A 12,362-nucleotide genomic window follows, 5' to 3' on the forward strand; every position below is an offset into this window, starting at 1 on the left:
CAAATTTTAAAAGATAAAAAATATACTTTATTCTTATTATTATTTATTTAAAAAAATTCAGAAAACATCTTGTAATAGAAGAACATTTTAGTAAATAAACAATAGTTATGACCAAAATTTCTTCTTCTTGACCATGTCAGAAAAGGGAGACTTTATGCTAATATGCTATTTCAGCGTGATAAAGACGCAAACAGTCGAAGACTATAAGATAAGAGAGAGACCGAGTTTTAAATTACAAGTTATCTTTGTGCATCTCCTTCTAATACCAAGTCAATCTACCTAGATGACCTTTTCAAATAAAATTAAGAGTAAAGGACATTTTCGTCCTTGACCTTTTTTTTTGCGGACATTTTCGTCCTCAAGCAATTGAAAATACATTAAAGCCCTTGACCTTTGAAAAATGTGGACATTTATGTCCTTCCGTTGAATTCAGCCGTTTGCACTGAACGAAAAAGGCTGAGCTGGCAGAGGTGGCGCTGAGGTGGCACGTTACGGAGGCCAGGTCGCATGTAGCATTTCGTAACAGGACGTATAAGTCCCTGGAGACGGAGCATTTCGTAACAGGACGTATAAGTCCCTGGAGACGAAAACGACGCCGTTCCGTCTCCTCCCCCATCTGCCATTTTCTTCTACCTTCGTCCTTTTTCCTTCCATTCTTCTTCCTCAGCCCCTTCCTCCATCACTGCCGCACAGCCGCGCCTCCGTCAGCCACCATCAACGCCAGCGACCTCCTCCGTCCTTCTTCTTCTTCCTCTTGCGATTCACTCAACCTCTCCGCCCAATTTGGCCATGTCCGCATCGCCATAGAAATCATAGACTCACTCTCTGCTCTCCAATTCCACTAAGCAATTCTTCTACAAATGGCTGAAACTCCAAACGCCTCAACGTCCTCACCTAAACCCTCTACCATGGACCCTTAATCCCAACCTTCCCAAAGTCCAAACCCAAACTCAATCCCTAATTTAAATCCCAATCCTTCAATTCACAATATCTCTTCCCCTTCTCTCCCTCCTCTCCCCCAAGACCCTCAGCAATCACAGCAACAGCAACCATAACAGCAGCAGCAGCAACAGCTTCAGCAACAGCTTCAGCAACAATCACAGCAACAACAACAAACGCAACAGAATCGACAAAATGGGTGTTGTGGGGGAGTAAATGAAGAAAGGAAATTCTTCCTTCCATGGCGTCTGAAGGAGTATCACAAAAGAAAGCCAAGAAAAAAAATTCAAACTTGTCACGATATTCACTTACCCAAAAGAGCAAAGAACCAATAACATTACAAAAAATCAAAACTTGTGTTGAAGGTGTGAGTGAAAAAAAGGAACTAAAATTATGGAAAATGAAAATTACTTGTCGAAAACGACAGTGAGGGAATCGAAGTTGATTGGGTCTTCAAGGAACCCCTGTTTGTGCTTGCAACCAAACAGCCCTTGGTGGTGGCCATTGGCACCGTGTGCTCTACCCCATCGAGCAACAATGGACCCACAACACCCACTGAAATCTGAACAAACCCTATCGTCGGACACCACCTGCTGTACGAGCTCCTCGTCGTCAGAAGAGAGAGGAGGAATCTGAGGCGGAACGTGAAGTGGAAGTTGAGGTTTCTGCGATGGCGGAGCAGGAGAAATAGCGGCGACGGCAGAGCAGTCGATTATTCTGGCGGGGCAGGGGCCGGGGTTTCTTGCGTCGTCTTTAATGATTTCTTCTTCTTCTTCTGCTTCATCATCGGAGGAAGCTCGAGACGAAGCTGCAATAATGGGTTGGACAAGGCCAATACCAAAATATCGAGGTAGACGAGGGAGAAGAAATGGAGGTCAGTAACAAAACGGCGTCGTTTTTGTCTCCAGGGACTTATATGTCCTGTTTCGAAATGCTCCCTGTTACATGGCCTCCGTAACGGCCAGGTTAGCACCATCTCTGCCAGGTCAAACTTTTCCGTCCCGTCCAAACGCCTGAATCCAACGGAAGGATTGAAATGTCCACGTTTTTCGGGGGTGAGGGACTTAAATGTATTTTCCATTCCTTGAGGACGAAAATGTCCGCGAAAAAAAAGGTTAGGGACGAAAATGTCCTTTACTCTAAAATTAATTTTCTTTTCCTTTCTCTTTTGCCATTTTGTTAGATGTCCGGCTGTCCACCACCCGTTTAACTGTTAGATTACTAATGAACTGATTAGTCTGATTATTATATATAATTCTATTTCATTCTTTTATAATAAGTATTTTCTTTTTAATTTTGTCCATGTATTACATTAAATATTACTTTTGTTATGGATTCGACCCTCGGGCTCCACACTCGAGCGGCCTCTATACCCGGATACTTGGGATCGGCTCGCTTCCTTCTTCTAGAAGGTCCAAAATGGTCATCTAGACCTTCTAACCAATATTCAAATTCAAATACCTCTCTTATCTTAGTCAAATAAGATAAGATGAAATAATTTCCACTAGTCATATATAGGGGAGCCCAAGGTCCCCTCAGGTACGTCATTCATTCTACACACCTTATACCTCTTAGATCCATTCTGACTTGAGCGTCGGAGTGTCTTTGCAGGTACTACCCCCAATTGCTTCAGTTAGATAATCTGGCGACCGCCTCGACTCGCAAATTCTCGATCCATCTCACAACCCGTACCGAAAACTTCCAGTACATTGGCACTGTTTGTGCGGATTGCAACGTCGTGGCAGCATGGCAAATAACCCCGAGGAGCAATCCCCAAGCCACCACCACAGTTCACACACACGAAACCCAACTCCCAAACGCGGGATACCACCCCTCCTACCCAGGGAAAAATAACAAGTGCTGTTCGCCAACCAACCCCGCCCCAGCAGCAACTAAAAGAGGACAACCATCCACCCCCTGAAACCCGAGCCCCCGACGGCCTGGGAGAAAAGATAGTCCAAATCATCCAGAATCTGTGCCTCCGGGCGCAAGACCTTGAAGGACGGGTTACGACCAAAGAACGGTGTCATGCGGAACACGAAAACCATGCGACTTTCAGAACCCGATCTCACCGTGAAACCAGGTACAAGATGTCACCCGAACGATGACATGGCTAAAGACACGACCACAGCGTTTTTTGGGACCCGAAACACCGACATGAAGAAGATGACCGACAACACCACCGGGAAGCCAAGCGTGCAAGAAGCGAATATGTGATAATGGGAGCCACCCCTTTCACCGAAAGAATCTTACGAGCCAAGCTTTGAAAGGGCTTTGACAAGCCCACTGACATGAAATACGATGGGACCAAAGATCTCAGGAACACCTAACAGCCTTCAAGGCCAGGATGAACCTGGAAGGAGCCACCGACACGGTCTGATGTAGGGTCGTCCTAGTAACCCTAGCTGGCCCCGCAATCAAATGGTTAAACTCCCTCCAGAACGGCTCCATAACCAGCTTTCATGACATCTCAAGAAAATTTATGGCCGAATTCACCACCAGAATTGCCAAAAGCCAAGCACCCTATTAGCTTACTTGGAATTAGCCAGAGATAAGACAAATTTACGAGAAAATACCTCGATAGGTTCAATGATGAGTGCCTCATGGTCGACGGACTCACGGACTTGGTTGCCAGTTCCTGCCTAACCAACGGCCTCATGAACAAAGACTTCCAAAAACACCTCACCACCAAAACGGTTTGGACTATGCATGAAATTCAAAGCGTCGCAAGGGAATACATAAAGGATGAAGAGGTAAGTCAAGTTGTGGCCGCTAACAAACGAAAGTATGTAACACCCTAATTACCCTAAGCCTTACCTCTAGCCGTAAGGCAAAGGTTAATCAGATGTTACGACAGTTCTAAGGCTTATACATATTTATATATAGAAGGAAATGATATATTCTAGAAGCCCGATGAAGGATTAAGCTCAATAACAGAATTACAGAAGTGCGAAATGTTCACACGAAGTTAACGCACAAGACACAAGGTATAAATGCAAGAGAATTAGAACATATATAGATATAAGAGTATAAATATCATAGGGAACTAGCCGCAGCTTGCGGAGTTTAAGCCGACTAGTATACACAGACATACAGAGTTTTAGAGTTCAAAATAGCTTATACAACTATTCTCTCAAAATAAGCCTCTAAGGCCATAAAAATAAATATACAAAGAGATGTGAGAGTAACTACAACAAAGTAAAACAGAAATGAACCAAGGAGGAACCATACTCCGTTCTGTCACCATATCCGCAATCTCACCGAGGTGGATTACGACCTGTATCTGAAAAACAAAAACAAAGTATGGAATGAGAACTGGAGGTTCTCAGTATGGTAACAGTGCCCAATATGTAAGATGTAAGGCTCCAGGACGCCGAAGGCAATCCTAGAACTTCACACCAATACTGACATTCAAGCTTAGAACAAATATAATTAACGTAAACCATAAACAATAAACAGGATTTTCTAAACTTAAAGGATTTCTAATTAGTATTAATCACACCGCTGTATCCCACAGCCTTCGCCAACCTATCCTCCGCGCGATCCTATCGCCACCGCTTACCTAACCTCTTCAGCACCAGACAAACACAGATAATGCAAGCAAGGAAAATCACAGGTAGTATTCATATATATACAAGTAATTCAAGAAGCAAGTAAGCATGTTATACAATTAGGCAAACCCAAGTAATCAAAGCAAACAAGCATATAAGAGATGCATATGATGAATGCCTGCCATATTGGCTCGTGATATCACTTGTCGGTCCGTAAATGCCAACCCGACACATCCTCCCAGATGTAGCCTTTTCTGCCACACCAGAGATATAGTGTCCTGCACACTCATGCAGTAGCAAATCTGCTACGCCAGAGATATAGTGCCCTGCACACTCATGTAGTAGGGAGTCTACTACACCAGGGATATAGGCCCCGCACACTTCCTGCAGCAGAGAAGGAACCAAGCACAACAAATCATGCAGCAGAAAAATCTGTCACGCCGGAGATATAGGCTCCGCACACTCTCAACAACGACTCGTCATGTAGCAGAACAATCTGCTACGCCGAAGATATAGGCTCCGCACACTCTTAACAACAACTCGTCATGCAGTAGACAATCTGCTACGCCGGAGATATAGGCTCCGCATAGTCTTAACAACAACTCGTCATGCAGCAGACAATCTGCTACGTCGGAGATATAGGCTCCACACACTCTTAAAAATAACTCGTCATGAAGCAGAACAATATGCTATGCGGAAATATAGGCTCCGCACACTCTTAACAACAACTGGTTATGCAGCAGAACAATCTGCTACGCCGGAGATATAGGCTCCGCACACTCTTAACAATCCAATCATTTCCTCATTATTCCTTTCCAAGTTCTCAACTCATCATAACCATCATCAATTCATAGTTTTCCATTCTGAACTCATTGGTTCGTCAGTTTCTCAATTCATTGCCAGAAATCACCAAGTTCACTACTCTTCCTTCTCTCTCGACTAAATCATCCTCAATACACCAGAAACATAAACCTCCGTTCTCTAACTTTTTCAAAGAAAAACCAAATAATTTCTCCTAAGACCTTTCCCATGTTTCAATGCCCAAAAATAAGCCCAAGAGCCTCAATTAAGTATCATAGAAGTATACAACATTGTTGGAAAAGTAAGATAGTGTAAAAACAAAGTTTAAGTTATAAAACAGGGCGTGTGCATGCACACAAGGGTGTTCATGCGCACGCCCAAAGGGATTTTTAAAAAGTGTGCATACGCATAGGGGTGTGCGTACGCACATGTACCAATTTTCAAAATTCTGTTCACTCGCACAAGGCGTGCTAGCGCCCCCAACAGGCTGACCTTCCCAACATGTGCGTATGCACAAGGCTGTGCATGCGCACAAGTTGTAAAACTTCATTGGTTATGTGAGCGCACAGGTTGTGCTAGCGCTCGAAACAGAAGCCATTCCCCTATGTGTGCGTATGCACAAGGCTGTGCGTGCGCACAAGTTTTAAAATTTTACAGGGGTGTGCGTGCACACAAGGATGTGCGTGCACACATACCAGAAATTACAAAATTTTGCAACTTTGCAGAATTTCAGATTTTAACACCAATCTTTGAATGATTATAATTTCCTCCACAAAAATCCAAATTTTACAAACTTTATATCGATTTGAAGAGTTTTCAATAAGCTTCAATTCTAAATAAATTTCAACCAAGTTTGAAAATTGAGGCATAAGTTATGATCAGACAAAGTTCACAAAAAATAAACTTTTACCAAAAGTTCACAAAGCTCTCAATTCCTTGCAATACACAACCAAAACCAATTTAAACCATTCCAAACTCCAATTTCCATCATAACTCACGCTTTTTGTCACTTTCCACTAATCATACCAAATTTTTTACTCATTACATTATTCTCAACTTCAAACATCAACTATATAACACTAAAATCCATCCTCCACCAACACTTTCATCAATCATAATTCAATCAATACCAAACATCAAAATCAATCTCATTCCATCTTAATTTCAATCTCTCACACCATCTTTACCAATTTCAACATCATGATTCATCAACATATTCCAAAAAAATCATCAATTCATCATAATCCATATCATTTATCAACAATCTCAATACTCACCTTCAATTTACCAACAACATCAATATTCATCATCAATCATCAACCATATCAACAAACCCTCATCAACAACAATAAATCACACAATCATCATCAACCTTCATAATCATTAAATACCAACAATCATCATCAAACTCATATATTCCTCATACCAAAACTCCATATCATCATCACCATCATACAAGTTATCCCCAAACATCAAAATCACATACAATTAAACATACACCCAAAACATTCAACCCTATCTTAAGGCCAAATAGCCTAAATTTCCAGAAACATTACATATAAAGAAAATCGAAACCATACCTTGGCCAATTTCCAATATGCACAATCCACCACTCAAAATCTAAACAAGCTTCCAACAAGCACCAAAGCTCAACTAACATCATGTATATATCAAAATCAAAACCTATAAACCATAACATACAATATTACAAGGATTTATGAGCAATTTTACCTTGTCCAAAGAGGATTGAGGCAATTTCCAACAATTACCCGCTACTAGAGACCACCTAAACAACCTAAACCACAAAACTCACTCAAAAACCAAACCCAAAAACGCACAGAATCTAGGGCAGGAAACTGGAGTGTGAGTTGAGAGATCTTACCAACAAAACCAAAATAGAAAGAAAGATCTCGTCAAGAGCTTCGCGTGGCCGCAAACGGCTTGTCAATCGGAGCTTCGTAGCTCAAGTTATGGCTCCCGGAAAGTGACAATGAATAGTGCACTCTCTTCTTCATCTCTTCCCTCTTCTCACCGTCCCTCTCTCTTTCTTTTCTAAAAAAAGAGGCCAAATGGCCTCATAACTTCCTTTTAAATGTTGGACTTGGACCCAACTTGGGCCCGGTCCAACCCATTAGCGTTTTGGGTCCGTTTGGCTCACTTTGGGCCAAAACCTTTAAGATTAGTTCCCGGTTTTCAATTCTAAATTTTTTTTGGTCCTTTCAAAACAATAAATCAATTTTCAAAAATATGATTTTTCTCAAAACACAGTACCGGACAGACTTAAACCGGTTCGACCAGTTCGGCTGTCGGTTCGCGATTTTTTTCGGTTTTTAAAAAAAATACATTTTCTGACTCAAAAAATTCATTAAAACCAAATTTCACCTTTATACTTTTAAATTAAAACTTCTAAATTTTGAATCTACTCTGAGCACTAAAAATTATTATTTTATTAAAACGATTTAGCTGGTTCTTACACAGTACGACAACTCGGCACCTTGCAATAACCCTCCACCAAAAGAACCCCAAAAAAGAGCACCCCAAACTGACAAACGCCAACCGGCAACCTTGGGTGGGAAAAATTTCAAGCTACACCCCCTGCCCGCTCCCATCACAGAAATCTACTAATAAATAGTAGAATAGGGCATCCTCCTGAAAGCACGACAACTAGGGGTGGAAACAGGCCAGGCCAGGCCAGGCTTTGCTCTTAACAGGCCTGGCCTGTCATACAGTTAATTGGCCTGAGCCTGGCCTGCAGCCTGTTATAGGCTCTTTATAAGGTACTAGGCCTGGCCTGTTATTCAGCCTGGCCTGGCCTGAAGCCTGTTAAAAGGCCTGATAATTTTTTTTTACAAAAATAAAAATATTATTTAAAAAAATTATTTTGTAATATGTCATATATTTAATATTTATAAAAAAATTTAAACTTTTAATATATTAAAAATATACAAAAATATTTATAATAAAATATAATAAATTTAAAATATCTCATAATTTTGTTATAATAAATAATTATTTATATATTTAATTATATTTTAACAGGCCCAGGCAGGCCTGACAGGCCAATAAGGCTAATTAGTGAGCCTGGGCCTGGCCTATTAACGTATTAAGGCTTTTAAAAGAGCCTGGGCCTGTGCCTATTTTATAACAGGCCAGGTTAGGCCAGGCCAAATACAGGCCAGACTGCAGGCCCCTGGCAGGCCGCCTGGCCTTTTTCCACCCCTAACGACAACTGAAAGAGCAGACAGGTGGCAACAAAAGGCTGTATTGCGGCTATCACCGAGGATACAGACACAAAATCCAAGGCTTCTTCGATTTAAAAGATGCCCTTGAACAAACCATTCAAGACGGCAAACTACCCGAGTTTGCCAAGATTATCTGAGAACCCAAAAGAACAGAAAGAAAAAGATCACCAGACCGCGAAGGCCATAACCCAAGGACACTACGACAAACACCACAGGAAGGTCCCGAGTCCGACCCCACCATAGTAGAAAACATCATCACTGGAAAGAACGCGCTAGAAAAGTCAAAATTGGCACTGAGAAAGGACCTTAAAGTCCTGGCAATAAGAAACCAAGCTCCAACCCCCCTGCCCATAGAGGCAATTCCATTCTCCCCTGATGACTGCCAACACGGCACCTCGGCGGAAGAGTCCCCATTCGTCATCTCGGCCAGAGTCAGGACCAGACTGGTAAAGAGAATACTGGTTAACACCAGAGCAGACTCCAACATCCTCTTCAGAGGAGCTTTCAACAAGCTAGGTCTCCGAACCAAAAATTTGCAAACCCATCGCAATGGAGTAACTGGACTCGGGGACAACTTCCTGAAACTGGATGGATCCATAGTGTTACCACTCACTATTGGAACTGGAAGCCAAAGGAAGACCATCCTCTCCGAGTCCGTAGTCCTCAAAAACTCCACTACCTATAATATCATCCTTGGAAGGAAAACGATCAACGACCCTTCCGCCGTTATTTTCACCAAATTCCTCCTCATGAAGTTCCAAGCCAATAACGGCACCATCAGAATAATTCATGGGGACCGGGAAGTCGCAGTAGAATGTGGCAACACCAGCCTGGCTCTCCACAAGAGGTCTTGTGATGCAGCTGACATGTTTCTCGCCGACCTCGACGCACGCCAAGACGGTCAGCCTAGACCAGAATCGGAGGGAGACATGGAAAATAACAAATAGGGCAAACCAAGAAAGAATATATATTCATCAACAAGAACCTGCCCTATGACCTGAAAGGGAACCTAATTTAACTTTTAAAGTAGAACAAAGACCTATTCGCGTTTATTTCGGCCGACATGCCAGGCATAAACCCCAATCTAATTTCCCATCGTTTGGCCATGGATCCAAATGCCAAGCCCGTGACCTATAGAAGGAGGAAAATGTCACCAGACCAGGCAGCCAAACTCAGGAAGCAAGTCAAAGCCCTGCTAAAAGCAGGCTTCATCTGAGAATTACCTTATGTGACCTGGCTAGCCAATGTCATATTAGTCAAGAAAGCAAATGACAAGTGACGAATGTGCATCAATTACACCGACTTGAATAAAGCTTGCCTCAAAGACGCCTTTCCCTTCCCGAACATCGACAGACTCATCGACGCCGTGTTAGGACTTAAATTTCTCAGCTTTATAGAGGCCTACTCGGGGTATAATCAAATACCTATGCTCCGGCCCGATGAAGAAAAGACAGCTTTCGTAATGTTCGATGGCACGTACTGCTACACAGTCATGCCATTCGGACTAAAAAACGCATGAGCTACTTACCAAAGGCTCGTCACCAAGATTTTCAAGACCTCTTTGGAACCAAGTTGGAGGTTTACATCGATTACATGCTCCCCAAAACCCAAACCGGTGAAGAGCTTGTTAGTGACCTCAAATTTGTGTTAAATACCTTAAGAAAACATCGAATGCGCCTCAATTAGACAAAGTGCGCGTTCAGGATGGAAGCCAGAAAATTTCTGGGTTTCATGATCACCTAACGGGGGGTCGAAGCAAACCCAGAAAAGTGTAGAACCATCTTTGATATAAGCGACCCGGAAAGTATCAAGGACATCCAAAGATTAACTGGACGACTAGCCCTTCTCTCCCGATTCCTCGGGGCCTTGGCCTAAAGGGCCATCCCTTTCTTCAAACTAATAAAAAGGGCATCAATTTTAAGTGGGAAACCGAGTGCGAAGAAGCCTTTCAGCACTTCAAAAAAGTACTGGCAGAATCCTTCATACTCTCCAAACTCAAAACTGGGGAAACACTTTATCCCTACCTATCCATAACAAAAGAGACACTAGCTGCGTCACTCGTCCGAGAAAACGAGCATAAGGCACAAGAGCCAATATACTTCATAAGCAAGGTCCTAAAAGCACGGAGACACGCTATTTCCGACTCGAAAAAGTTGCCTTTGTGCAACTCACAGCCTTGCGACACCTCCGACAATACTTTCAGGCCCACTCTATTACGATCTGAACTGACCAGGCGGTCAGGCAAGTGCTACAAAAGTCGGACCTAGTAAGAGGGATGCTCGCATGGTCCGTCGAACTATCTCAATACTGGATCGGATTCGGGTCCCAAAACGTCATCAAAGCACAAGCTATAGCCGACTTCAACACCAAAATGACCCCAGGAAACGAACCCAAAAAACTCTAGAAACTACATGTGGATGGCTCATCCAACACTAGTTTGGGAGGAGCAGGAGTGATACTGGAAACTAAAACTGGAATCGTCATCGAATAGTCCATTCGATACGAATTCCCGATATCCAGGAATCAAGCCGAATACGAGGCCCTCCTGGCCGGATTGATATTAGCCAAAGAAGTCGGGGTGAACGCATCAGAAATTTGCAGCGACTTCCAGGTAGTCATCTCCCAAATTAACGAAAACTACCAAACACGGGACCCCCTGCTATAACAATACCTAGCAAAGGCAAAAGAACTGGCGGCCAAGTTCGAGCGAGTAACCATTCAACACATTCCTGAAGAATGAAACACAAGGGCAGACTTACTCTTAAAGCTACTGATGAGCGGATAATTTATACGCTTTTTGGCACTGTTTTTACATAGTTTTTAGTATATTTTAGTTAGTTTTTAGTATATTTTTATTAGTTTTTATGCAAAATTTACATTTCTGGACTTTACTATGAGTTTGTATATTTTTTTGTGATTTTAGGTATTTTCTGGCTGAAATTGAGGGGCCTGAGCAAAAATATGATTCAGAGGCTGAAAAAAGACTGCAGATGCTGTTCGATTCTGACCCTGCTGCACTCGAGATGGATTTTCTCGAGCTACAGAAGCCCAATTGGCGCGCTCTCAATTGCGTTGAAAAGTAGAGATCTTGAGCTTTCCAGCAATATATAATAGTTCATACTTTACCCGAGTTTTGATAATGCAAACTGGCGTTTAAACGCCAACTTTCTACTCTATTCTGGCGTTTAACGCCAGAACTGGCATAAAAGCTGGAGTTAAACGCCCAAACTGGCACCAGAGTTGGTGTTTAACTCCAAGAAAAGTTTCTACATTTGAAAGCTTCAATGCTCAGCCCATGCACACACCAAGTGGGCTGGGAAGTGGATTTCTGCATAATTTACTTGTTTCTGTAAACCCTAGGTTACTAGTTCAATATAAATAGGACCTTTTACTATTGTATTTTCATCTTGGTTATTCTGGTTTCCTCTCTGGGGCCGAAGCCAATGAACACCATTGTCACTTATGTATTTTCAACGGTGGAGTTTCTACACCCCATAGATTAAGGTGTGGAGCTCTGCTGTTCTTCATGAATTAATACAATTACTACTGTTTTTCTATTCAATTCAAGCTTATTCTTGTTCTAAGATATTCATTCGCACACAAGAACATGATGAATGTGATGATTATGTGACACTCATCACCATTCTCACTTATGAACGCGTGCTTGACAACCACTTCTGTTCTACATGAAACAAGCTTGAATGCATATCTCTAAGCCTCCTGATTCACGACGCATGGTTGCTTCTCCTGACAACAGAACCTTCCATTCCGTGAAATCAGAGTCTTCGTGGTATAAGCTAGAATCAATTGGCAGCATTCTTGAGATCCA

The 12,362-nt window shown here is 42.4% G+C and overlaps 1 protein-coding gene and 1 long non-coding RNA gene across 2 annotated transcripts in view; both read right to left on the bottom strand.

Moving 5' to 3' along the window:
• The window catches only part of LOC110268817, a 23,503-nt gene extending 20,500 nt beyond the window's left edge, over positions 1 to 3,003 (bottom strand). Inside the window, exon 1 of the long non-coding RNA XR_002357362.1 lies at positions 2,993 to 3,003. This is a non-coding gene — a long non-coding RNA (uncharacterized LOC110268817). The remainder of the gene's footprint in view (positions 1 to 2,992) is intronic.
• Positions 309 to 2,052, bottom strand: LOC110268816. The gene is made up of 2 exons (XM_021115780.1): positions 1,351 to 2,052; positions 309 to 1,187 (listed from the first exon to the last, which is right to left on the bottom strand). The coding sequence occupies exons 1-2, from the start codon at positions 1,442 to 1,444 to the stop codon at positions 958 to 960; spliced, it is 324 nt and encodes a 107-aa protein (XP_020971439.1). The 5' UTR covers positions 1,445 to 2,052; the 3' UTR covers positions 309 to 957.

The sequence above is a fragment of the Arachis ipaensis genome, chromosome B02 (genome assembly GCF_000816755.2).
Source record: "Arachis ipaensis cultivar K30076 chromosome B02, Araip1.1, whole genome shotgun sequence".
NCBI lineage: Eukaryota > Viridiplantae > Streptophyta > Magnoliopsida > Fabales > Fabaceae > Arachis > Arachis ipaensis.